Source organism: Pseudozyma flocculosa (genome assembly GCF_000417875.1).
Source record: "Pseudozyma flocculosa PF-1 unplaced genomic scaffold scaffold00013, whole genome shotgun sequence".
NCBI classification, from domain to species: domain Eukaryota; kingdom Fungi; phylum Basidiomycota; class Ustilaginomycetes; order Ustilaginales; family Ustilaginaceae; genus Pseudozyma; species Pseudozyma flocculosa.
Genome location: NW_006920881.1, coordinates 635,154 through 659,137, shown reverse-complemented (window position 1 = coordinate 659,137; position 23,984 = coordinate 635,154). Strand labels below are relative to the sequence as shown.

General features: G+C 65.0%; 11 protein-coding genes across 11 annotated transcripts in view; 6 read left to right on the top strand and 5 right to left on the bottom strand.

Moving 5' to 3' along the window:
• The window catches only part of PFL1_04222 (uncharacterized protein), a gene marked incomplete at both ends in the record, with an annotated part of 1,239 nt that extends 38 nt beyond the window's left edge, over nucleotides 1–1,201 (bottom strand). The window contains 3 exons of the mRNA XM_007881745.1: nucleotides 1–653; nucleotides 760–1,037; nucleotides 1,199–1,201. The exon at nucleotides 1–653 is cut by the window's left edge and continues 38 nt beyond it. Of these exons, the coding sequence (XP_007879936.1) occupies nucleotides 1–653; nucleotides 760–1,037; nucleotides 1,199–1,201 (934 nt within the window). The remainder of the gene's footprint in view (nucleotides 654–759; nucleotides 1,038–1,198) is intronic.
• A 657-nt stretch (nucleotides 1,202–1,858) lies between these two features.
• Nucleotides 1,859–3,415, top strand: PFL1_04221 (uncharacterized protein; the record flags this gene model as incomplete). The annotated part of the gene is made up of 3 exons (XM_007881744.1): nucleotides 1,859–1,861; nucleotides 2,511–2,597; nucleotides 2,927–3,415. The coding sequence occupies 3 exons, from the start codon at nucleotides 1,859–1,861 to the stop codon at nucleotides 3,413–3,415; spliced, it is 579 nt and encodes a 192-aa protein (XP_007879935.1).
• A 1,096-nt stretch (nucleotides 3,416–4,511) lies between these two features.
• Nucleotides 4,512–6,597, bottom strand: PFL1_04220 (uncharacterized protein; the record flags this gene model as incomplete). The annotated part of the gene is made up of 7 exons (XM_007881743.1): nucleotides 4,512–4,810; nucleotides 4,906–5,055; nucleotides 5,157–5,239; nucleotides 5,330–5,535; nucleotides 5,635–6,089; nucleotides 6,199–6,292; nucleotides 6,397–6,597. 7 exons carry the CDS (start codon nucleotides 6,595–6,597, stop codon nucleotides 4,512–4,514), a joined length of 1,488 nt encoding a protein of 495 aa, XP_007879934.1.
• An 888-nt stretch (nucleotides 6,598–7,485) lies between these two features.
• Nucleotides 7,486–8,321, top strand: PFL1_04219 (uncharacterized protein; the record flags this gene model as incomplete). The annotated part of the gene is made up of 4 exons (XM_007881742.1): nucleotides 7,486–7,515; nucleotides 7,592–7,638; nucleotides 7,747–7,809; nucleotides 7,919–8,321. The coding sequence occupies 4 exons, from the start codon at nucleotides 7,486–7,488 to the stop codon at nucleotides 8,319–8,321; spliced, it is 543 nt and encodes a 180-aa protein (XP_007879933.1).
• Nucleotides 8,322–9,068: 747 nt separating this feature from the next.
• On the bottom strand, nucleotides 9,069–9,509 carry PFL1_04218 (uncharacterized protein; the record flags this gene model as incomplete). The annotated part of the gene is made up of 1 exon (XM_007881741.1): nucleotides 9,069–9,509. One exon carries the CDS (start codon nucleotides 9,507–9,509, stop codon nucleotides 9,069–9,071), a length of 441 nt encoding a protein of 146 aa, XP_007879932.1.
• A 655-nt stretch (nucleotides 9,510–10,164) lies between these two features.
• Nucleotides 10,165–11,435, top strand: PFL1_04217 (uncharacterized protein; the record flags this gene model as incomplete). Its single annotated transcript, XM_007881740.1, has 2 exons — nucleotides 10,165–10,333; nucleotides 11,122–11,435. 2 exons carry the CDS (start codon nucleotides 10,165–10,167, stop codon nucleotides 11,433–11,435), a joined length of 483 nt encoding a protein of 160 aa, XP_007879931.1.
• Nucleotides 11,436–12,958: 1,523 nt separating this feature from the next.
• Nucleotides 12,959–14,233, top strand: PFL1_04216 (uncharacterized protein; the record flags this gene model as incomplete). Its single annotated transcript, XM_007881739.1, has 4 exons — nucleotides 12,959–13,372; nucleotides 13,468–13,577; nucleotides 13,710–13,862; nucleotides 14,020–14,233. The coding sequence occupies 4 exons, from the start codon at nucleotides 12,959–12,961 to the stop codon at nucleotides 14,231–14,233; spliced, it is 891 nt and encodes a 296-aa protein (XP_007879930.1).
• Nucleotides 14,234–14,515: 282 nt separating this feature from the next.
• Nucleotides 14,516–16,582, bottom strand: PFL1_04215 (uncharacterized protein; the record flags this gene model as incomplete). The annotated part of the gene is made up of 3 exons (XM_007881738.1): nucleotides 14,516–15,541; nucleotides 15,648–16,396; nucleotides 16,501–16,582. The coding sequence occupies 3 exons, from the start codon at nucleotides 16,580–16,582 to the stop codon at nucleotides 14,516–14,518; spliced, it is 1,857 nt and encodes a 618-aa protein (XP_007879929.1).
• A 317-nt stretch (nucleotides 16,583–16,899) lies between these two features.
• Nucleotides 16,900–18,364, top strand: PFL1_04214 (uncharacterized protein; the record flags this gene model as incomplete). Its single annotated transcript, XM_007881737.1, has 3 exons — nucleotides 16,900–16,902; nucleotides 16,999–17,993; nucleotides 18,097–18,364. The coding sequence occupies 3 exons, from the start codon at nucleotides 16,900–16,902 to the stop codon at nucleotides 18,362–18,364; spliced, it is 1,266 nt and encodes a 421-aa protein (XP_007879928.1).
• Nucleotides 18,365–18,505: 141 nt separating this feature from the next.
• PFL1_04213 (uncharacterized protein) lies at nucleotides 18,506–21,914 on the bottom strand (the record flags this gene model as incomplete). The annotated part of the gene is made up of 2 exons (XM_007881736.1): nucleotides 18,506–20,625; nucleotides 20,723–21,914. The coding sequence occupies 2 exons, from the start codon at nucleotides 21,912–21,914 to the stop codon at nucleotides 18,506–18,508; spliced, it is 3,312 nt and encodes a 1,103-aa protein (XP_007879927.1).
• Nucleotides 21,915–22,982: 1,068 nt separating this feature from the next.
• The window catches only part of PFL1_04212 (uncharacterized protein), a gene marked incomplete at both ends in the record, with an annotated part of 1,848 nt that continues 846 nt past the window's right edge, over nucleotides 22,983–23,984 (top strand). Inside the window, one exon of the mRNA XM_007881735.1 lies at nucleotides 22,983–23,921. Within this exon, the coding sequence (XP_007879926.1) occupies nucleotides 22,983–23,921 (939 nt within the window). The remainder of the gene's footprint in view (nucleotides 23,922–23,984) is intronic.

Below are 23,984 nucleotides of genomic sequence, written 5' to 3'. Positions count from 1 at the left end.
CGCGCGATCGACGCGGCGAGGGGGAACGCGAGTACCTCCTGCGGCCGCCTCCGCCGCGGCCCGGGCTCATCGATCGACGGTCGCGGCGCGGGGGGCTGGCACGGCGACGCCAGTCGTTGGCCGAGTCGGGTCCGCGCGCGGGGGCACGGTAAGAGTCGCCGCCGCGGTAGGGGGGCGGTCCACGCATGTCACGCGGGTCGCGGGCGTAGTAGCTGTCTCCACCTCGGCGGTACGAGCTGCCGCCACCGCCGCCGTAGCGAGAGTAGCTGTCGCCACCGCGGCCGTCGTAGCGGTCGTCGAGCCTGGGCTCGCCCTTGTAGACACCCGGGGTCGGGTCGTGCGGCCTCTTGGTGGTGGAGAAATCGACACGAATGCGTCGGCCGTGAAGGTCGATGCCGTTGAGGGCCTCGATGGCGGCAGCAGCGCCGTCCGAATCCTTCATGGTGATGAAGCCGAAGCCTCGGGAGCGGCCAGACCTGGCGTCGTAGACGACGACGACCTTCTCGACCGGGGCGATGCGGCCGAACTCGTGCATGAGGTCGGCCTCGACGGTGCGGATGCTCAGCCCAAAGACACCGACGACGTTGGAAGGGTCGACGTGCTCGGGGGCGCCACGAGGCTTGGGCGGGGGGACACGGACGGGAGAACGCTCCCTGTTGAGGCAGGGCAAGGCAGGAATGTGGAGGAGCGCAAAGACTGGCGGTCAGCACTTGCGGAGTCACCCAAGCTTTTGAAGAGAGGATAGAGCCGGATCCTTACCTCTGGTACCTGCTGGGCCTCTCGCGAGAGCGGTCGCGCTCACGGCGGCCATCGCGCTCACGCTCGCGGTCGCGAGAGCGGTCGCGGCCATCGCGGCGCGGGCTGGGAGAGCGCGAGAGGTCGCGGTAACGTGCAGGGGCGGGGCTGCGGCTGCGCGAGAGCGGGCGCCTATCGGCACGGGGAGTGGCGGAGCGGGAGCGAGTGCGGGAGCGAGATCGCGAGCGCGAGAGCGACCTTCCGCGAGAGGGCTGCCTGTCGGCGTCAATGTCAGAGTAGTCCTGAGGGAAAGGGAAGGCAGGCAGGCAGGGGGCAAGATGGGAGGGAGGGGCCGTGCGGTAGGAAGCAGTGGAGGGTCAGTGCGACCGCACGGGCAGGGCGCAGAGGCTGGGTCCTGACGCCGCCCTGAGGCAAACGTCTGGCGTGACATAAGGGGACTCACCATTTCTACAACAGTCCGTGTGGGTGCGAGCGCGAGCTCAGTACAGGTGCAGTGGGTCGTAGAAGAGGATCAGGATGAGGGGGTGGTGTCGATGAGCGAGACAGGGGTTGACGAGAAGGTGGATGCGCGCAGGGAAGGTGCAGGGCTTGTGCGACGCACAGGTCCAGTCAAGGGCCCCCGCCCCGCCTCAGCTCCCTGGCGCGCACGAGCTCGATCCACCCCGCAGCTCCGATCACCGCTCGGTCATTTTCGAGCCGAGATCCGAAGCTCATCATCGGGGACGGCTCTTTGAAATCGGGAGGTGCAGAGGTTTTGACCGGCTCCGAAACTAGCAGCTCACGTGCGCTCCTTTGACCCCAGATTGGACCTTCGGCCGAGGCAGCCCTCAGACGAAAATTCGAAAATTGGCCGGGTCCGCGCAGGCCCAGCGGCCAGCGCTGACCCAGCCTACTGGGCGAGCTCAACTGGCAGCCCAGCTGGAGGAAAGGCCGTTGAGCCGCCAGCCCGCCAGCCGGGCCTGGCAAGCAGGGCCGAGCAGCAGCGCCAGGTCAGCCGCCGCCGCCGTTCAGACGATGAGCGGAAGCGTGAACCCAGGTCAGCTCGCCATCACCGCCCTTCTCGCGACACTCCACACCTCTGTCAACACCTCAAGAAGCAACAATGGTGGGTAGCACCGACGCCGCATCGCGCACCGGCACCCGACGACGACCCACGGCCATCGACGACGACGACGTAGGAGCAGCAGCAGCAGCAGCGGCGTCACCACGGCAGCAGCAGATATCGGCACCCGACAATCGTGACGACGACGACGACGACGACAGCAGCAGGACCGACAGACCCAGCCTCTGTTTGCGACACATCCTCCCCTCTACCTTATTCCTCCCATCTTGCGACCCTACCGACATGACGACAAGGGCTTCCATGCTCCATCTCTCACCTGGCGCACACTGGGAGGACGGGCTGGATCCGCTTTTGGAGGAATCAGCCATGGTCAATGCGGCCGTAGGAGGCGGCGCTCGAACAGGAGAGCATATCCGATCCTGAGCAGGGACGGCCGAGGATACGTCTGGCCAGACTGAAAGATCCGAACGCCCGGCAGATGATAGCATCAGCCGCCAAGGCCTCTTCCGACTGAGGCTCCACCTCTCGACACTGCTGCACCGACCGCTATGCTGCTGCTCCTTCCGTCACGGCTGGTCGTCTCGGGTGCCCGGAATACACGACCGACCTGCTCCTCTTGCGGAGACAGGAGACCGAGCGACAGATTCTGATGACGGCCTGCGGGTGTTTCATCGCTCTTTGCGCCTAACAGGGTATCGATATCAAGAAGCACCACGTCAGGAACGGACGCCGCACGGCGCCCAAGAGCGAGGACCCTTACCTCCTCCTCCTCGTCAAGGTGAGAATTGCACAGGGGCATCGAAGGGGTATTGAGGAATCCGGTAGAGGAAGAGGCTGGCAGGTGGATAGAGGCCGAGGGCAGGAGGCACCCGCTCGCTCTCGCTGCAAGACACGAGGCGCTTGCTGATGGACGGGTGCCGAGCGAGCTGGCCCTCGTGTTCAGAACGGGGCAAGGAGGGAGCGTCAGATCAGTACGGGGGAAGAAGGCGGCGTTGGAACGCGCAGGGCATGGGCATCGCGAGCAGGGAGAGGTTCTCTTCTACGAACGACCGACATGCTGATCTTTGCTCTTCTTCCATCGTCTCCCCAACTGGCTCGACGCTACAGCTCTACCGCTTCCTGGCCCGCCGCACTGACTCGAAGTTCAACAAGGTTGTCCTCCGACGCCTCTTTATGTCGAAGATCAACCAGCCCCCGGTCTCGGTTTCGCGCGCCATCTACCTTGCTGGCAACCGCGGCGGTGTCGCCAAGAAGGAGGGCGAGACGCCCAAGACGATTGTCGTCGTCGGTGCCATCACTGACGACAACCGGGTCCTCGAGCTGCCCAAGCTCAGCATCGCCGCGCTGCGATTCACCAACACTGCGCGCGCCCGCATCGAGGCGGCCGGCGGCGAGTGCCTGACGCTCGACCAGCTTGCCCAGCGTGCTCCTACCGGCTCGAACGTCATCCTGCTCCGCGGCCCCAAGAACTCGCGCGAGGCCGTCAAGCACTTCGGCTTCGGCCCGCACAAGAACAAGAAGCCCTACGTCCGCTCCAAGGGCAGGAAGTTCGAGAAGGCCCGTGGTCGCCGTGCCTCGCGTGGCTTCAAGGTGTAAAGCAGCCCCCAACCACCCAAAAAGGGAGCAGACCTGGCCTTTTTCCCCCCCGCTTCCGTCGATCTCTCCCCCCCCCTTGTTCTTTTGCTTCACCCTCGAATCTCACACGCACACACACACGCTCGATACAACCCATCCACGCACGCGCGCTTCTCTCACACGCCCGTCAACCCCCCCATTCCATCGCTCGTTGCGCCCCTCGCGGCGCTACGTCGAGTCGAGGACGAGGAGCGAACCTCTGCGCTGCAGGGACCCAGGAGGGAGGAAGGCGTGCCGGGGAAGCGTCAGCCGCTCTCCCTCGCCTTTTCTCCCGACGCTGTACCTGGAACCTCTCGCAACGTGGAGCTCCACCTCGTCCAGGTCATACAACCCTATGCCAAACCATCCTCCTCCGGGCGGCGCGAACGTCGAAAGGGGCGAGGCGAGTTTCCTCCCTCCGCCGTCTCCCTCTCTTCCACCTCGCTCGCCCATCTCAAGCCCCACCACACGCACACACACATCACAGCACACCAACTCTCTCTGTACTTTTTGGCCCCAAAATGACATGCATCTCCCCGTTGACCTGCCTGCCTGCCTGCCTGTCTGCCTGCCTGATGGACGACCAATCGGGGAAAGAGATGGGCTCGTGCGTGGAGAGACGCCGTTGAGGTCGGCTGGCTAGCCTACCTTCCGCTGGGGCTCTGTGGATGTCGCTGTTGCGCGATCACTCTGCTGCTGATGGAGGCGGACCTTCCTTTCTCGTGGACCACTGCGGCTGGCGTGGCCGCTGCCGGGCGGGTGCCCTGTTCGTGTTGCTGTTGCTGTTGTTGTCGGTGTCGTTGTTGTTGTTACATGCGTGACGGGAACTGGGGGCTTGATTGGTGGACACTTGCTGTGGATGCTTTTGAGTTGCGAGTCGTTGGATGATTCGGATCGGGTCGTGGGCGTCTACGAGTAAGAGCGCGGCTGCGTGCGTTAAGGAAGGCCGGCGGAAGTGCACGGCGCGGACCGAGGACGTCGCGGCGTCGTGAGGGTATGCTGCTTGAGCGTCTGCCTGGCCATCGAGATGGCCGGCGCGCTGGCTGTTGGGAGGATACGCGGGGCGAGTGTTCGCTCATCAGTGGCGCGGCGTCGTGGCGTCTTGCATCTCGGCCTCGTGGTGGTGGAAGGCCTCTTCCTGTCCCTCGTCGCTGGCCAGAAAGGGATGCTCGAGGAGCGCCGCTGCCGTCCAGCGACGCGTGCAGTCGAGATGGAGACAGGCCCTGGCGAAGTCGAGCGCACGGGTGGCGTCGAGACGATATCGGTCCGGGTCCGGGTGCGATCCTGGATCCATGAATCCAGGGTTGAGCTGCAGGATAAAGTCGTTGATCCGCTTGCCGCCCTCGATTGTCGGAACGTTGCACTGGAAGGTGCGGTCTGAATGCGGTGCAGCAGGGCAGCGACGCAGGCATCGGTCGTCAGCGAATGCTTTCGCCGGACTGACCTGCAAGGAGCGGCACCGCGGGACTCACTGTGAAGCAAGGCGCACTGCTCCATCCGCTTCTTGCCAAAGATGGTCGCCAGCTCCAGCAGCGCCTCGGTGTCGTCGTTGGCATTGAAGACCGGGAAGCGCTTGCTAAGGAAGGCCACCAGAATGATGCCGGCGCTCCAGATATCGAGCGCTACCGAGCGAACAGGAGGGTTCACCGAGACCGCGTCAGCAGGCGTCGCCGAGGGCACCGGGCCAAGAGCGAGAGGAACAGGCGCAGCAGATTACACTCACCGGGCGTCTGGTCCTGGCACTTGAGCAGCACCTCCGGCGCTCGGAAGCCTCGGGTGCCAGCGCGATTGGCTCGTACGCCCGGTCTGAGCACGTCGGGACGTACAGAAACGTGGGACGAGTGAGCAGGGCGGGCCAAGGAGGGACCGCAGGAGAAATGAGTGCGCGCGTCTCACCTGGTGTCGTTCTTCAGGTAGCCGACCCTCTCCGGAGGTCCCATTGCCGCCTTTGACCTCGAGGACGCCGAGCCGCCAGCGAGCATGCCGCCAGGGCTGAAGTGGATCGACTGAACGTTGCGGTTGATCTCTGTCTTGCCATGCGGGTGCTCGAGCGTCGGCAACGTGTGGTGGCACTTTCCTCTCCACTCGTTGGGCTCGAACCTCTGCCGTCGCGCAGGCACTAAGCACCAGCAGGTCAGTCGCCTCCCCTCAATCTCCGGATCGCAGTTGGGGACGAGACAAGGGGCTTTTGCGGTACTCACCTCTGCCAAACCAAAGTCGCAGAGCGTGCCGTGGCCGGTGCGCGGGTCGTAGAGGAAGTTGGCCGGCTTGACGTCGCGGTGCATGACGTTGGCCTCGTGAACGGAGCGGAGCGCCGACATGAGGCAGCGGAAGTAGCACTTGAGGTCGACGAGCGGCATCACGCGGTAAAAGTCGCGAAAGTCGGTATGTCTGCTGTAGGGCATCACGGCCACCACCTGGTCGCGAGCGCGGAAGGCGGTGATGAGGTAGGCGACGTGTTCTGCGTCGCGCAGCTCCTCCATGATCTCGAGCTCGTTGACGATCCTCGAAGGGCTCGAGGTGACATAGATGCGCTTGAGAGCGACATATACCTTGGACCTCGTCCCGATTGCCGTCTCCTGCCGCAGCGCCCAGTGGTCGTTGTCGTAGTACGCGTGCTGGAGGTCGACGGCCTTGTAGACGGACGAGAAGGTGCCTGGCAGTCGAGTGGCCGGTCGAGGTGCATAGATGGCGTCAATCATTTCAGCACTGCCCGTCTGCCCCTTCTGGCGGGCCGCCAAGCAAGACGGCAGGCTCTGGCTCACCTTCGCCCAGCTTGTCGACGATCTTGTAGTGCGCGTCTAGGCCCTCGATCGACGTCTCCATCTCGCGGATCTCCCACTCGAGCCGTTCGAGCTCCTGGAAATGTCGGGGGTGAAGCGGTGCGAGACTTGGCGTCGGCCTTTGACCTCTGGCGTGTGTTTGGGACACGTCTAGCGCTCGAGCGAGGCACCGGTACTCACCTCTTCATCGCGGGTGTCCATCTCGCTGCTTGGCTCGCTGGCCTCTTCGTTGTGAGCATCAAACTCGACCGCCACGAGTGAGGCATACTGACCGTCCAGACCATCTGCGTGGCTGTGCGACGCAGCCCATTGCTGGGAGCGTTGGTCCGACTCCCAGACGGCCGGTGCGAAGGGGCCCTGCTGCATGATGGCGGTGTCCATGCTGCTGGGCGCGGGTCTGGACGCAGTTGAGGGATACTTCCGTCGTCGTACAGACAAGAGCAGGCTCGGAACGGAGCTCTGCAGAGGTGAGCCGATCGGTCTCACTACCTGATATGCACCTTGCGCCGGCTCCACCGCCTTGCACTCGTCTGCTATGCCGAGCGGATCGGCCCGCTACCTGTGTATGCACTGCTGATGACGAGGTCGACTGGGCCTGGTTCGGTGGCCGTGATCAAGGTCTCCCTGGTGGGCAGCAGAGGATGATCGTCTGATGAGATGCCGAGAAAGGTGTGCTAGGTGATGCGGAGGAGCCGATGGTGAAAGGTGATCGGTGGGAAGCGGTCGAGGGGCGTGGCGAGGCGCGGCCGCCTTGTGACGAGGCAGGTGAACGATGCGGTCCGCCCGCGTTGCTCCAATCCCCAAGCTTGTTCCTCTTGCGCCGTTGTCACGACGGACGTGTAGCTGGCCGTTTGATGACAGTCGAGGGGGATGGTCGGGACGCAGCCGGGCAGGGCGATGAGGGAATGTCGAAGAGTGTCGGAAGAAGCCGAGGCCGAGTTGGTTGTTGGAGGGTGGTTGGGTCTGCCCTTGCCGCTAAGCTGTCTGCCTGCCTCTAGCTCTGCTCACGCGGCGCTGCGGACCCTGGAGGCGTGTTGCTCCACATTTTTCGACGGCTTTTTCTCGCGGGTTTCAGAGGGCAAGGCTGCGATGCAAGCAAGAGCCAGCCAGGCTGCCCACCAACCAGGAAGTCACCCTCCTTCTCGCCCACCCTTGCATGGCGACTCAATCTGCGTCTACCTCGTCTCAATCTTCTGTCTGCCTCATACAGATCAAGCTGCATCGCATCGGCCTCGCACCATCTTCTTACCCTGCGGTAGCCTCGAGACCATGGCAAAGCCTCCCTCCCCAGGAGACGACGTGAGCAGGCTACGATTGAAAAGCGGGCTCGCGGCAGCCCAGGCGGGCTAACCGCAACCGTCTCTCCCTCGCACAGGCTACGCCGTTCCTGTTGAGATGTTACGCCAAGCCCGGGCCCTTCCGGTGAGCCAGAACTGCGCATCAGCTCCGTCGCGACCTATCGGGATGTCCGCACTCACACATCTCCACGTCCACTCCTGACGCGCGACGTCCGCCCGTCTCTGCCCCTAGCCCGGTGCAAGACTTTGAATCAGGATCAAGAGCGCAGCAAGACGAGTACAAGCTATACGTCTGGTACGGCAAGGCGCTCTCCCGCCCGAACGCATGCCCTCAGCTGGGCAATCTGCCGAGTCGTATCGCTGACTCCACCCTCACACCGCTGACCCTGCCTACCTGCTCGCAGGAAGACGACGACGCTGCGCGAGGTGGCGCAGATGCTGCACGAGGCCAACCCGTCGCTTTCACAGCCACTATCGCTGCACGCCTTCCGGCTGATCCACGTCTACCGGGACCGATCGAGGTGCAGCGCCCGTAGCGTCGGTGGAGGTGTCACGCGCGTCCCTCTGCGGGATATGGAGGATCTGATGGACGGCATCGAGCTCGACACGGCCACCAAGCGCGCCATCGAGAGCCTCCGGGAGGAGTCGGACGAATCGGTGGCAAAGAGGACGCTGCACCAGCTCGCGGTCCAGGACGGCGACCTCCTCGACTGCACCGTCAAGGCAGACCCAACGATACCCACCGCGCCCGCGGCTCCGAGGCTTGGTCCGGGAGGACATGGACCAGGCAGATCGCGGCGGTCTTAGGCGATGCATGTGCGCGATCGCAGCCGGGACTTTCTCAACGCAGACAAGCCATCGAGCGCAACACAAAGCACACAGCGGTCTCTCCGAACCGCACGCGTGCCAACCAACTTCCAATCAAGCACACAAAGGGGTCCTGTGTCTGATCCACCGTCCGCATCGTGTCATTCAAGATGCTGGAAAAGAGGTTCGAGCGTATGAGGGCGGCGACGGCGTGACGAGGACAGAAAACAGCGTTGGGAAGATCCCTTTTGAGGCGCAATCGTGATTCCACGAGTCTGGACGCTTTCACCGGCGAGGAGCAAGACGGCCTGCGAGGTCACGGTGACGAGGATGCAACGAGTGGAGACGAAGAATTGTCAGAGTCTGAGGTCGACTAGATTGGAGATGCGCGAGGTTTCGCGTCCAAGAACCCCGCCCCACGAGCCCGACTCCAGCGCCCTGCCTGTCCGTCCTCCATTCCTAACCGCCTCTCTGTGCCGCGACTGGCGCTAATCAGACGTATTATAATGATTCCGGATAGGAGGTTGTCTACCCTGTAGCCCAAAGCGCAAGCGCCAAGGCCACGTTCCGTTGAGGGAGTCCTGTGGTTCATCGTAGAGAGGCCGCACCTGCGCCTCCGTCCGTCGGTCGTCCATCCTGCCCTGCAACAATGCCCTGTATCCGCTGCCGTCCCACAGATCGAGACACTCACGTCTTGTCGACGCCGCCTAGATCAGGAGCGGCGCAACGCGCTTCGAGAACACCGACTTAACGGCTCTTGAAGTACTCGAGGAGGACGTTGAGGCCCTCGGACTCCTCGCCGTAGTCGCGGACGACGACGCACGAGCAGCCAACGACCTTCCTGGGGTTGCCCTCGCGGTCGATCTTGCAGAGACCGGCCCAGGTGCCGAGGGTCTTGGGGTCCGAGACCTTGAGCAGGTCGATCTTGTGCTCGGTGCAGAGAGCCTCGATGAGCTTGAGGTACTCGGCCTCGTTGCAAGTCTCGACGAGGACGCAGAGGTGGGCCTGGCGGCGGTCGAGGGCCTTGGCGCACTCGCGGAGACCGCGGGCGAGGCCGTCGTGGATGAGCGACTTCTTGAGGACCTCCTGGAGGGCGTCCTCGATGCTCATGGCGCCCTTGGCGGGGGCGGCGGTCTCGGCGACCTCGACCTGCTCGACGTCCTGGGGAACCTCCTCGACGTCAGACATGATTGGCGATTGGCTTGGCGGTGGTGGTGATGAAAAGAAAGAAGGGTAGGCTTCTTCGAAAGGAGTCGCAAAGATGGGGGCGATTCCAACTCAGCACGGGGATGGGCGATGGTAACGGTGTGATGGTGTAGGCGGGGGTGAGAGGGTGGAGCGGCAGCCATCCCGAGCACCACCGGGAACCAGCCTGCTGTCCTTCCCGCTGGCCCAGGGCAACCCGACAGGCGGTTCCGACAACCTCGGCCGACGCAGCCAGCGGCACGTGCGAAGAGGTCGCCAGGATTGGCAATTCAAAATTTGAAGTGGCCCAATTCGAGCTGGCGACCGACTGTGAAATTCCAAGCTGGCGATCCGAGCCTGGGTCCGACTTCGAATTTTTCGCAGAGCAGCGGCCGGCGTGGGCCAGCGGCAGGCAGCGAGGGCCCTTGGCCAACGAGAGGCAGGCTGGGAGATCGGCGCCGGCCAGCCAGGCAGCCAGGCTCACCGCCCGTGCCGCCGCTCGCTCGCCCGCCCGCCGCCGCCGCCGTGGTGTGTTGGAAGCCATCGTCCGGTCCAGGTCCCTACCTCTCCCGTCCGTCCTCAAGAATATCGACAACCCCCCACCCTACGCCACGTCGCCACCAACTCCACATCACCCCCCTCATCACATCGACCGACCATGTCGCAGAACATCGAGCTTGGTGTCCAGACGGAGAAGGCGTTCCAGAAGCAGCCCATCTTCTACAACTCGAAGGCTGCCAGGAAGACCACCCGTGACCGCCGCTGGTACAAGGATGTCGGTCTTGGCTTCAAGACCCCCCGTGCCGCCATCGAGGGCACCTACATCGGTAAGTTATCGCCCAAATTGCCACCCGGCACGGCACCGACGAACTGCTGCTTTCGACGACCATCGCCAGCCCCGACCATCGTCGCCTGCCACGACTTGCCAGCCGCACGCCTCGACCCGCGGACCGCCAGCCGACCATCACCGCCTGCCGTCAGGCCGGACCGCCAGGAGCACAGATGCATGCAGCACGGAGAGGGAGCACGCCTTGCCTCTGAACCTCGGGCGAGGGTGCGGAAAGGAAGTCGGATCGGCGACAGGACGGTGGAAACGACTGGTTGGAGGCGCAAGCGGAGGTTTCCTTGCGGAAGGGACTGGGCATTTGGCGTCAAAGAGGTGACATTGGAGGACGGACTTGGCCGGTCAGCGTGCGCATCCGGCCGTCTTGACGGCACTCGGACGCATCAGGGCTGGAACAGGATCTCGGCCTCGAAGGCACCTGTGGCCTCTTCGTCGCCGGGCGTTCAGCGCAACACCTGGGCCGAGCGGGAAGGATTGGCTCCCTGAGATGATAGGCGCCATCGCAGGAGGGTGGGAAGGATGGGACTGGTGCCGAAAGAGATGGGGCACGAGGGACTTTGATCGACCTCTCCGCTGCATGCTGTTGCTGCTTGCTGCTCGACGAAGCGGAAAGGGGCGTCGATGCTCGCGGCTGGCTGTCGCGGTCCGGCGCTTCGGCTTGGCTTGTCGAAACCAGCCTCGGTTTCGAGATCGACCGGGTGAGCTGACCATCCTTGATCTGCATCCCGCCTTCCCTCTGCCAACTATCCGCCGCCGGGCAACCCGAAACAGACAAGAAGTGCCCCTGGACCGGCCTCGTCTCGATCCGCGGCCGTATCCTGACCGGCCGCGTCGTCTCGACCAAGATGACCCGCACCCTCATCATCCGCCGCGAGTACCTCCACTACGTCCCCAAGTACCAGCGATACGAGAAGAGGCACAAGAACCTCGCCGCCCACGTCTCGCCCGCCTTCCGTGTCGAGGTCGGCGACACCGTCACCGTCGGCCAGTGCCGCCCCCTCTCCAAGACCGTCCGCTTCAACGTGCTCAAGGTCTCGAAGAACAAGAGCGCCGAAAAAGCGGCAAAGCAGTTCGGAAAGTTCTAAAGGGGGACGACGACGGCCCGACCCCGTTCTGTTGCTCGCTCGCTCGCTCGCTGGCAGTCGCACGCGACGGCGGCCCCGTGATGGAGATGCAGCAGCAATGGCACACGAACGGCTCCTTGATTCGCAATGCCCGATCCGGTTCGCGCCCGCCGCCGCCACCGCCATCGTCCCGAGAGTGTGAAGGGAGCTGGGACGGCGAGTCGGCGAGGCGATGAGATCGAGTCCCGGGATGCAGGACGGGACGGCGGTGACGGACGAGGGGGAGGAGGACGATGAGGGATCTGCCTTGGCGGAGAGAGGCCGGGCACACGACGATGAAAAAGGTTCCGAGAGCGGCCTGCCCTTCATGGCGCTCGAGGACCAAAGGAGGCTCGGGCTGGTGCCGGGAGCAACTCGGCGGTCAGCGGACGGGGACGTTGGCATCACTCGCTCCCAGTTCCCGAGTACCGCTGGTTTGCGACCCGACATCGTCTCCGGACCCCAGCACACGCCCCTATACACACATACGCACACGCACCTCGCTGCGTACCAGCGAAACACGAAAAATCCACCGGCCACCGCCGTCGTCTCGTTTGCATGGTCGGTCGACCTCGCACTTGTTTGATCAAGACCCGTGGGAAAGGAGAGGGGTCGACCCGACATCCCCGCATCGAACGAGGCAGCGGACATGGTGGCTTTCCCACCCCTACCAAACCCCCTCCATTTTCCCCAAACCATGTACTTTTCTCCCAACACCCTCTCCACGCCTTCTCTCCTTTCCTCAAATCGATGCATATGCTCCCGTGACCTTGTCTGGTTGTTCGACGACCTTGTGATGCTCGTGGTGGAGGCGAGCGAGTCCTGCGAATGGCTCAATTGCATGAAGGGTGACGCCTGGGACGAGGCTTGACGACAGCGGAGCGCCAAGCGGCGGAAATGCGGTAGGGTTCTGCGTGCTTCCCGAAGCCTAACAGGTACTCCAAGGACACCTTCAGATGGACCGACAGGAGCTGAGGGATTCTTCTGTCATCTGCCACATGCTGGTGCCATGGGCAGATTGTCGACGATGGTGACGAGAAGGCGAGGGGCCAGGCAAAGGTTGCAACTGTATCGGACGAGAAGACTGACACTGGTCGATCACCAGCACCGCCTCGCGCCAGGCGCCAGGGCCCCGGGGGCTGCCCGCTGGCCTCACGCAGCCAGGCTCGACGCACAGAGCACCCCGCCGCCGCCGCCGCCGCCGCTGCTGTTGGCTGCGCCCAAAGCGAGCATCGCGCGAAGCTCTGGGCCAGGCCCTTACCATCGGAACAACACACACACTACCCTCCACGCTCCATCGACCCGCTTCGGCACCTCCTCGTCAGTCTGGCCACTACCACCGATCAAAGCTCCGCGCTACGACCTTGACGAACGACCAAGAAACACCGCCTCACCGCCACAGACGACTTGCCGCCAGCTGACAGCTCGACCGATAGGCAGCACCTCCACCACACGTCGCCGGACAGCACCGACCGCACCTCGCCACTCCCATCCCCGAACCTACCATGTCCTTCGACTTCGGCTCGCCCAAGGAGGCCGATCCTACCGCCGACTTCCTCGCGCGCGAGCGAGAAGCCGCCGGCGTCCTCTCGGGCGACGCCGACCTGTTTGGCGGTGCCGGTGCATCCGCCGCCGCTCCGGCCGCAGCGACGACGGCCCACGACGACTTTGAGCGTTCCGCCTCGGCCTTTCCTGCCCTCGACGACGACGGCGTCCCGGCGCCCGCCGCCAACACCAGCAACAATGCAGGAGGAGGCGGCGGTGGCTTTGGATTCGACGACGACGATGATGAGCCCATCCAGTCTTCCAGCCTTCCCGCCGTCAATGTCAACGGCGGAGAGCCGGATGAGAGGCAGCAGTTCGAGTCGAGCTTCCCCGAGCTAAAGGACGAGGTCAACGACGGTTACGACAGCGGCGCTGTGAGTCCGTGAGCGCGACGTAGGCAGGCAGGCCGGCAGTGTGGAAGGATGTGACGCTAAACGACGATCTCTGCCTCGTCCCTCTTGCATCCCAGAACGGCTTCATGGCACCGCCTGCTGCTGCGCCCGTCCGATCCTCGAGCCAACAAGCCTCCTACACGCCCGCCGCGTACGACGAAGACGACGAGGAGCCCGAGCCTGTCCGGTACGTGCCCCTACACTTGCCGTCGACCAGGTCTGACGGATACCGAGCAGCGTTCTTCTTCTGCATCCCAGCCAAGAACACCCTCACTGACTTCCCCCCTTCGGCTCACTTCTATCTGATCTGTGCATTCAGGCTGTGGAGGGAGAAGCAGCAGGACGACATCGCGCGCCGGGACGCCGAGGCGGAGCGCAAGAAGGGCGAGGCCATCTCCAAGGCCGAGCGCGACATTGACAACTTCTACGCCGAATACAACAGCAAGAAGGAGAAGAACATTGCCAAGAACAAGTGCGTGTCCGACCCTCGAGCGCCCATCTGTCCCCCTGTGCGCCTGTCCTCGATCCTTTCTCGCGCGTGCTGACCCTTGACTCCGATGCCCCTTCTTCACTTCCCACACCATCGCGTGCGCACCCAACCCTTGCGACTGCACTCGCCCGCTCTGCAGGGAGGCCGAGGCCAAGTTCCAGGAGGAGCGAAGCCGCGACCTGGCAGAGGGGACCACGTGGGCGCGCGTCAACAAGGTCCTCGACCTGCAAAACAGCCAGTCCAAGACCATCGCCCGCATCGCCCCCGGCGCCACGGACCTGTCGAGGATGAAGGAAATCTACCTCAGCCTCAGGAGAGAAGGCGAGACCGCACCCGGCGCTTCCGGGTACTAGGCTGTCTCCTTCTCGCTCTCTCGCCCCCTCGCCCTCGCCGTGGTGCTGGGCGGCGGTCTCGGTCGATTTGGACCCCAACCCTCTTCTCTCTCTCTAGAACGAAGGGCGGGAGAGAAACAGCGCTCGTTCTGAACACTTGCCCATCCTCCATGCACTCTCACGACGATCCATTGCACGCGCGCTCGCCGCGGGAAACAGGGGAGCGCATGCGGGGTATACATATCGCCGCGACGACATTGCTTGGCACAGGAGACGGGAGGGGCGAGCAGTATCGTCGCAGCGTCATCGTACATCGACGGGCGGCTCGATGAGCGGGACCATGCCCCACGCGAACCGCTCGCTCTTGAAGCTCTCGAGCACCGCATCCGTCAGGTCCTCGATCTTGGGTGCGAACACAGCGTACGGATCCTGTTCCACCTTGGCCGTCGACGCCGCCCCCGCTGCGCCGAATGCAGAGGTAGGTGCCGTAGTTGCCGCTGCGCCGCCGCCGCCGAAACCGCCGGCGCTGCCGCCAAACGCGCTCGTCGTCCCCGTCCCGAATACGCTCGTACTCCCGAACGCGGACGTCGTCGCTGGCGCGGCTGGTGCGGATCCGAAGGCGGAGGGCGCGCCGAATGCACTCGTCTGCCCCTGCCCGGTAGCACCGAAGGCCGAGGGGGCACCAAATGCGCTCGGCGCCGCGGTAGACCCAAACGCTGAGCCGCCCGTCGTTGCTGCTGGCGTGGTCGTGGCGGCGCCGGCGGTGGTGGAGGAGCCAAAGGCCGAAGCCTGGCCGAACGCACTCGTCCCCCCGCCGAATGCAGAGGCCTGCGAAGGTGCGCCAAAGGCAGACGCCTGTCCGAACGCACTCGGCGTCGCCGTCGAGCCGAACGCCGATGGCGTCGCTGCCGTGCTCGACGGGGCAAGGGCTCCAAACGCCGATGGCGGCTTCGACGATCCAAACGCGGACGGGGCGCCAAATGCCGAAGCGGTCGGAGCCGTCGTCGACGCGCCAAAGGCCGACGGCGTACCGAAGGCGCTGGGCGCCGCCGTAGAGCCAAAAGCGCTCGTTGTGCTTGTGGCCGTCGTCGCCGGTTTGGCGCCGAATGCCGAGGGTGCGCCAAAGGCACTCGGTGTCGACGTCGACCCGAACGCGCTGGGTGTCGCTGCGGCGGAGGCACCCCCGAATGCGCTTCCCTGGTTGGCTGCCCGGGTCCGATTGTACTCTGTGCGGTTTCGCTGGGCCTGCTGGCAGGCCTGGTTGGTGTTTGCGAAGAGAGGGCGAAAGGCGGCTTCGGCCTGCTGTACCAATGTCTGCTCGTGCTGCGACTGCAGGACGGCAATGGTAATACCAAAACGGCTCGAGGTCAACTCGTCGTGCGCGTGATCAGCAGCGGGGGCGGCCTCGCATCGGTTTGCTCTGGGGTCAACTCACATAGGCAGCCTCCTGTCCCTGAGCTCTAGCCGTGTAGGCCATGAGCCTCAGCTCCTCCTGACTGAGGTCCTGGCCGCCGACGAGGTTCGGTTCGCCTCTGGCCGGCCCGTAGACGGTGAGCTTCCAAAGCGGTCTGCCATGCGGCCCAAGGTCCTCTGCAATCCCCTGCGGCATGAGCGTGACCTGAGGATCGTTGGGGTCGGCCATCTTGCCCTGCGCTGATGCGCTCGGGCCCGCTGCTCGGCCACCGAAGGCGCTGCTCCCCGCGGCGACGGGTGTGGATCCGAAAGCTGAAGGAGCAGTGGCTCCAAAGGCGCTAGTGGGCGCCGAGGTGCTGCCAAAGGCAGAGGGCGCTCCGAACGCCGATGCGCCGCCGCCTGGCTTTGCTCCAAAGGCGCTTGGTGCTCCAAAGGCCGATCCGGTCGTCGCTGTCCCGCCTCCTCCAAAGGAAGAGGGGGCTGCGGTGCTGCCGCCAAAGGCCGAAGGGGCACCGGTGCTGCTGCCAAAGGCTGAAGGCGCCCCCGCACCGCCTGCTACGCTGCCAAAGGCGGATCCTCCGGGCCGCGGGGCCGAGCCAAACGCAGAGGTGCTTCCGAAGGCGGACGGCGCGGCGGACGCTCCAAAGGCGGAGGGAGCGCCGAATGCCGAGGGGCGGTTTGCGCCGCCGCCGCCGCCAAAGGCAGACGGGCCCGATGTGCTCCCGAACGCGGAGGGTGAGGCAGCGAACGAGGATTGGCCAAATGTCGCGGCTGCAGACGAAGGAGTAAGGGACGGGCGGTTAGGCTCCATGTCAGTCAGCCATTGCAGCAACTCAGAGGTATGAGACGATGCCCGGTCCAGGCCGGCTGCTCACATCGATTGCCCTGAGGATGCTCAAACTTGCAGTTGTTGCCGTAGGCGCACCGGCCCTGCTGGAAGAACTTGCAGACGACCATGGTGTCGAGACGGCGGGATGGGAATGGCCCTCGGGCGGCGTTAGGGCGATGGCTAGTGCCCCGGTGTCTGGAATTAGCGCGATGCGAGGAAAGGAGGGTGGTGGTGGTGGTGGTGGTAGTAATGGTGGTGTTCGGCCAAGGACCGGGCGGCCAAAAAGACGGCGGCATGCAGGAGCCGATCACGTCTGCGGGTCGTTGGATCCAAAGACGGTGCGAGAGGCTGAGCCCTCCACTCCTCCTTCTCTTCGTCGTTGCTCCCTTCTTCCAACGACCCCGCCACCATCCCACCATAGAGGCCAATCCTGCACAACAGCGCAATGGTAAGCTACATGCCCCCCTCCGTCCGCCGCGCCGCAGCCAAACACACAGCTGACCTGCTCCACGTCGGACACCTCCTCCCCATCGGAACCCTCCAGTCGCTGCAATACCTCGCCGACCTCGAGACGACGCCAGACGCCTCGCACTCCACGCCCGTCCTCTCCGTCTGCTGGACGCAGCGCGCCATCCTCTCGGCGGACCTCTCGGGTGCGCTCAAGGCGTGGGACCCCACCACCCTCCTCGCGGCCTGCACGCTGCCCCAGCCCCACTCCAACTCCGTCCACGCCCTCTCGACCGACCGCGACACGCGATACGTCCTCTCGTCGTCGATTGACGGCAGCGTCGCCCTTTGGGATACCGGGCTTCTACCCCGTACTGCATCGGCAGAGGCAGGGACGGAGGAGGGAGATGCAGCACCGCAGGGCGACGAGACGATAGGCGACCAGGTCGAACACGATGCCGCCTCGTCGCGCCAGGGCCCGTTGGTCGCAGCGGCGCCAGAAGAGGTGGTGGTGTGCCGCACTGACACGATAGCCTCGTCGAGCGACGGCGTATCCGAGGCCTGGTCGACCGCTCTCCACCCTACTCTGCCCGTCTTCGCCTCGGTCGGGATAGGCGCCCGACCAAGCCTCCACTCCGCATCGCGCGACGACTTCGGAAGCCTCGTCGCCATCTCGCCACCGCACACGGCGGCGGCAGCCGCCCCTGACTCGTCGTCCCTCTTCGGCACCAAGCTGGCACTGCACGCCGAAGGGTCGCTCCTGGCCGTGGGGACGTCGACGGGCCAGGTCTTCCTCTACGCCCTCGGCCAGGGCGAGGACGGAGAAGGGTGGAGCCTCGACCTGCTCACGACGTACGCCGACCATGCGCTGCCGGTGCGCGCGCTCCACTTTGACGCAAAGGACCACCTGGTCGTCGGATGCGACGATCTCGTCGTCACCCTCCACGACGTGCGCGCTCAGAGGCGTGGTGGGGGAGATGCACCGAGCGCGACGAGGTTGGGCGGCACGGTCGCCGCGCTCCAGGGCCACCGTGGCTGGATCATGGACGTCAAATCCTGCCCTACCGCCCAAGGCAGGATCGTAGCCACCTCGTAAGCTTTCGCCCGCCGCTCGCTAGACAGCCCGATTCGGATCTACCACTCACCTGGACCCGACCCCCTCTCCCCCTCCGCCTCCTCGTTTCAATCACCACAGATCGACCGATCGAACCATCAAGCTATGGGACCTGGCCGTAACGCCCAAATCGTGCGTCTGCACGTGCACCGAGCTCGACGAGGTATGGTGCATCGACTGGAGACCCACGCCGCCCCTCCGAGGCGGGCAAGAGGAACGAGGGGGCGACAGGTCAGTCTGGACGGCCACCACCGCCTCGACCTCGACCGGAGGCCTCGGTCAGGGATCCAAGTTCGTCACGGGCGGCCACGACGGACGGGTGCGGATGTACCGCAGCGCCGGCGTCTGAGGCGCGCACGGGATCGCGAGAGAAAAGGATGAAGGTGTGCTATGCGATGCGATACGGTGCGGTGCGTTTGCGAAACGAGTCCTGACAGACGATTACAACGATGCGATGATGTCGACGACGGCGACGACGGCGGCGACCATGCTACCAGCTCCCATCCTCCGAGACGCGCTCAGTGTCCTCGATCCCGACCGACGACGGCGGCGCCGCCTGCGCAGGCGGGGGCGGGGGCGGGGGCGGGGGCGATGCGGCGAGCTTGAGGCCCAGCGCGCCTCCCTCCTGAGGTCCTTGGTCCTTTCCATCGGTCTCTTCCTCCACCCCGCCCTCGCCCTCGTCATCGGACCAGTCATCGGGAAACATTTCCCTGGTCTCACGATTCCTCCTCATCCGACCCGTGGCGTAGTCGAAGCAGCGAAAGTACTCGCCCAGGCCTCTGAGCCGCAGCAGCGTACGGATGTCGGCCGCATCTCGATCTCGCTCGGCGTGGTCCTGCTGCCTTTCCGATCCATGACCAACCTGCGAGGACCGTCGGGAGGGGGGCAGGGGGAGCGGCACGACGTTGACTTCGGCCACGTACCTCCTCGTCCCATCTGCCACCTGGCTGTGGTAGAAGGGCTGGTGGCGCCCTCCCCGCTTGTCCCGCTTCATCCGCGTGCTCTTGAACCCACCGCGCACGGGGGGCGATGTGGGCGATGCGACCCATTCGTCGTCGACGGCCGCCGCTGCCGCGTCGGTGCCGCCAATGTTGTCGCGCTGCGGTCGTGCAGCGCCGGGCTCGATCGTCGAAGGCGGGGGCAGCTGGTCGACGCCCATGTTCTGGATCCACTCCTCGGGCGCAGCGCAGCGCGAATCCCAGCCCAGCGTGCAGGCCAGGTAGCCGTAGGTGCGATGCCGAAACAGAGTGCCGACGCGGTACGTCACTGGATCCTCCTGCTCGTCCTCTCCCGCTCCCTGGCCCGCGGATGGCTCCCCGTCTCCGGCATGCGCGTCGGTCGGAGTCGCTTCGGTAGCGGACCCGCTCGCCTGGCGTGCCTCCCTCGCCATCCTGGCCGCTCTTCCCGGTCGAGGGTTGACCTTGGGCTCCATGGCATCCTTGCTGCGCACCGTCTCCATCATGCTGCCGAGCAGGAAGCGCACGCCCGGGTTGCGCATGTAGGTCCTTCCGGCCAGCTTCGCCTGGGCCGACCGGTCGCCGCGCTCCTCGCGGCCCGAAAACGACCCTTCGAAGCTAGAGTCCGAGCCTGACTCGGAGTGGTTCTCGTCGCGGTCTTCAGCTCGGCGGCCAAAGGATGCGGCGGGAGGGCTTTCCGCGACGCCGAGGAAGTCGCGCTGGACCTGGCCCACATCGAGGGGAAAGTAGCTCTGGATCAGGCCCGCGATCCAGTCTGCGCCGCGGTCGCCCAGCTCGTCGGTCAGGCGCACGAATCCGTTGGCGGCGGCGTACATCGACGCCTGTTGATCGTGCTCCGACCACGCGGAGGCTCTATGCCGCTGCGAGGCTAGTCGGTGTGTCCAGTCGTCGTCGGCATGCCTGGCTTCGATCCACGCTGCGAAGCCGTTGGGACAGCCCTGCACGGCCGCGGAAGAAGCGCGGAACGTCGAGGACTCGGACCGGTAGCGCTGCAGCATCTTCCAGGCTGCAAAGTCTTCGGGCGGCGCCTTTGCTGCCGCTGCTGTTCCGCATCGCAGCTGGTAGACGCTGTCCTGCTCCTGCGTCGGCACCCAGCCATGCCGCAGCTTGAGAAAGAGTCGGTCCGGCCTTTCGCGCCCGTCGGCGAATCTGCCCGCCTGCGGGTGCGTCTCCCTCCTCGCCTCGGCGGCATCGGCCTGCGAGCCCGCGCCCTCCCCGGGCCTGGCCTGCCGCGGGAGGATCTGGGCACGTTGCACGCTGGCGACAATGTTCCTCGCCGCACGAACCACCATCTCTGTGGGCCGTGCAGGCAGGATAAAGTCGGCGCGGTGGGCCAGATGAAGCTGGTCGATCCACCTCTGCAGGTCGGCTTGGGTGAGGATCGGGGCAAATTGCGTTGCGGCGCCTGGACCGGATTGGGCCGGCCTGATCGTGTACTCGGCCACGTCCAGCCAGAAGCGCTTATCGTCCGGCGCATGGCTTGCCGAGGAGTAGTTGACGACGGCGAGGATCCGGGTGGGGAAGTTGCAGAGCGAGGCTCGCAGGCCGAGGCGGTTGGCGACGGCGCAGAAGATGACGGTCAAGCTCAGCGGAATCGTTTCGCGGTTGGTCTCGAGGCAATGGTGAAGGAAGTCTAGGGAGCAGGCAAAGAGGGTGGACAAGTGTGGGCGGACGTCAGCTCACCGAGCGCAGGGATCGTCTCTTGTCGTGCGAGCGGAGATGCTGCTCACGGTTGTCGAGATCCTGGAAGAGGCCAGTACGAGCGCCCCGAAAGCCATTGTCCCTTAGAAAGTCGCCGATGGCAAGCGCCATGGCCCTCGCCACTTCCTCTGAGCGGCTCTGTCCGTCATCTGCACGATGTCCTGCAGCGCTCGCCAGGTCCGGCCTGACGCTCTGCAGGTAAAGGTCGCAAGCCGCCGCAAGGACGTCGAGCTCCTGGCGCACCAGGTACAGCTCGCCTCCCCTGAACATCGCGAGGATCGAGATGGCCTTTTCTGTGGAATCGACAGGGAAGAGGCTGCCGTCGTCGTCGTCTTCGTCGTCCCGGATATCGCCGCCATCATCAGCGCGGTCAGAGTTCTGGTCTGTTGCCGTGGTCGACGCGCGCATCGCCTGCCGGTCGAGCTGCTTGAGCCTTCGCATGGCTTCGGCCCGCTGCAGGTGCTCCAGCATCTCGCGTGCCCTGTGAAGGATGACGAGGTGGTGAGAGTCGGACCTCATGGTCGTAGGCAGGTGGACATCATAGGCGCGAAGGCGGTACCGCGGCGTCGGCTCGTGCGGCCGCTGGTAAGGGACAGCCTTGCCCTTGTCCTTGCCAGCCAGGAGATCGTCTGAAGCCGGCAGACCGTGGTCGGTGCCGCTGGGTCCGCTGAGCTGTGCAGACACGACGGCACGGAGGACGTCCTTTGCGTCGTCGCCGAAGCGCAGGGCGAGCTGCTCGACGGCGGGGATGCGCGAATGAGTGGCCTCGACCTGGTGGTAGAGCAGATCGAGAACCTCTTGGTCGATGCGGATCCGCTCGAGGAAGAGGCGGTAGAAGTCTGGTTGGTCGCCGGCTGCGTCGTTGCGGGCCGCAAGACGAGGCGGAGAGAAGAATAAGAAAGTGCCGTCCGGGCTGTAATCGCTGCGGCTTGTCTGCGCCTGTACGGGATCTTGTCCGGCGAGTTGATTCGCTCGCCTAGCCCAGGCGTCGAGCTGTTGTGAGAGGTGCCTGAGCCTCCACTGGAGAGTGCGGCGCCTCCGCTCGCGATGGACGTCGCCGGTGGACCATCGGAGGAGGTAAGGCGTCTTCCAGAGCGAGGGGTGTGTTGCGATGCGGTGGAGGAGGCGGTTGGCCTGGGATGCGGCAGAGAGGGAGATGGGGTCGAGGTAGGCCAGGATCGAGGCAAAGATTTCCTGGGGCAGGTCGGGGGTCGAGGCCATGCTGATGGCGGCGGTACCAGCCGCGGGTCGAGGGGTTTAGAGTGTTGAGGCAGAGGACAATGCGGCGTGGACAGAGTCAGCGGGAGAGTCGGGACGGTGGCAGTGGTGGTATGGGTGATGGGAGGGCAATGTTGGGCTGGCCGGGTGGCTATGCGGCTCGACTGAGAAGAGAGGGCGATGGGATCGAGTTCGAGGTGCTGAGCATGGCTCGGCTCGGTCTCCTCGCAAGACGAGACGAGAAGGGCAAGAGCGGTGGGCGGTCCGGATGGAAACGAGGAGCAGGGAGGCGACTAGGATGCGAGATTGCTGTGCACGTGGGGCGACGGAGAGCGAGACAGAGAGCAGCGATGGGTCAGACACGACGAGACAGAAGGGCGGAGCAAGGGGGATACGACCAACGACGACGGCAGGGGTCCGATGGGTGGCGGGCAGTGAGGGTCCTGGACGACGATGGTGGTGGAAAAGTGGGGCCAGCCGGGGTGAGGCCCCGGCTTTCTTTCTTCCAGTCGGGGGGGCCACCCGAATAAGGCGTGGCTGCGGGCGTCTTTGGACGTGGTCGAGCCAGGTCGGCTTGCTTGCTTGGCTTGCGCCATCGACCATGCCGCCCCGCACCGGCAGAACGCCGAGGGCTGACGGAACGCTGCTGGTCGACGTCGGCACCAACGGCCTCCACCCACATCCTCGACAGAGAGCCCGCCTGTTCGCCTGCCCGCCTGCCCGCCTGCCCGCCTGCCCGCCTGCCCGCCTGCCCGCCTGCCCGCCCTCTCACCCTCAGCCGGCCGGGTCACCTCGCTCGCTGCCAAACGCCCAGCTCAATTCGCGGAACTCGGCCGTTGAACCAGCCGCTGCGAAGAATTTCACGCCGCCGCCATTTTTCTTGCAGGCCAACAAGCAAGGCAGCCAGCCAGCCAGCCAGCGGGCGGATCCACTGCTGCTCTCTTGCTCTGCCCTGCTCGTCCATCAGCCACCTCGATTGATCGACCACCAACCCGCTCTCACACACCAACCATGGACTCGGCAACATCACAACCGCAAGCAACGGCGCCGCTGGAAACGACTGCGCCCACCATGGCTGCAGCTGCCGACAACGCACCCGGTCCATCCGACCCGGCGAGGGCCCCTTCCTCGTCGTCCTCGACCCCGACCCCGCCCCCGCCGCGGCCGCGCATCGACACCCTCATCCTCGATGCGGGCGCCCTCATCTCACAGACACCCCTCGCAAACCTCGCCACTCACTACATCATGCCTCCCGCCGTCCTCGCGGAGCTCAAGGACGTCTCGGCGCGAAACTACCTCGCCTCGCTCCAGATGCGCAACGACTTTGACCTCGAGCTCGTACAGCCCTCGTCCGAGTCCATGGCCGCCGTCACCGACTTTGCGCGCAGGACCGGTGACCTCGCCGTCCTCTCCAAGCAGGACCTCGAGGTCCTCGCACTCACCTGGATGAAGGAGAACGACAAGTTCGGAGGCTGGAGGATCCGCAAAGAGGTCGGCGGAAAGACGGGCCAGCAGATGTACGACCTCGGACTCACCTCAGAGAAGCCGCCGCAGCTCGCCGACGGGGAGGGGAAAAAGAAGAAGAAGAAGGGATCCAAGAAGCCGAAACAGGCCAAGTTGGCACAAGAGGCGGCGGCAAAGGGAGACGAAGGCCAGGCCGACGACGACCAGTTTGAGGAGACGCCAGAGGCCCCCGTCGAGGCGGTCGAATCGTCCAAGGACGCGGACGCAGAGCTCGCACAGCAGCTCGACGCAAAGGCCACACTCGAGCAGAATTCGACCCAGGCGGCATCACAGCAGCCGACAGAATCCTCGCCCGGCGATGGCCGCTCCGCGCAGGCGGACGCCCACATCGACACGGCGCCGGCCAACGAGGAAGAGGTCGAGGTGGTCGAGGATGAGTTCGATGAAGACGACGGCGAGGGAGAGTGGATCACGCCGACCAACATCCAATACCACAAGAACGTCTCGCTCGGCCTCATCACGCACGAGACCAAGCCACCGGCGCCCGTCGACCCCTCGGCGCTGGCCGACGGCGACGAGGGCGCAGGGCCCTCGCAGGCCGAGCTGGAT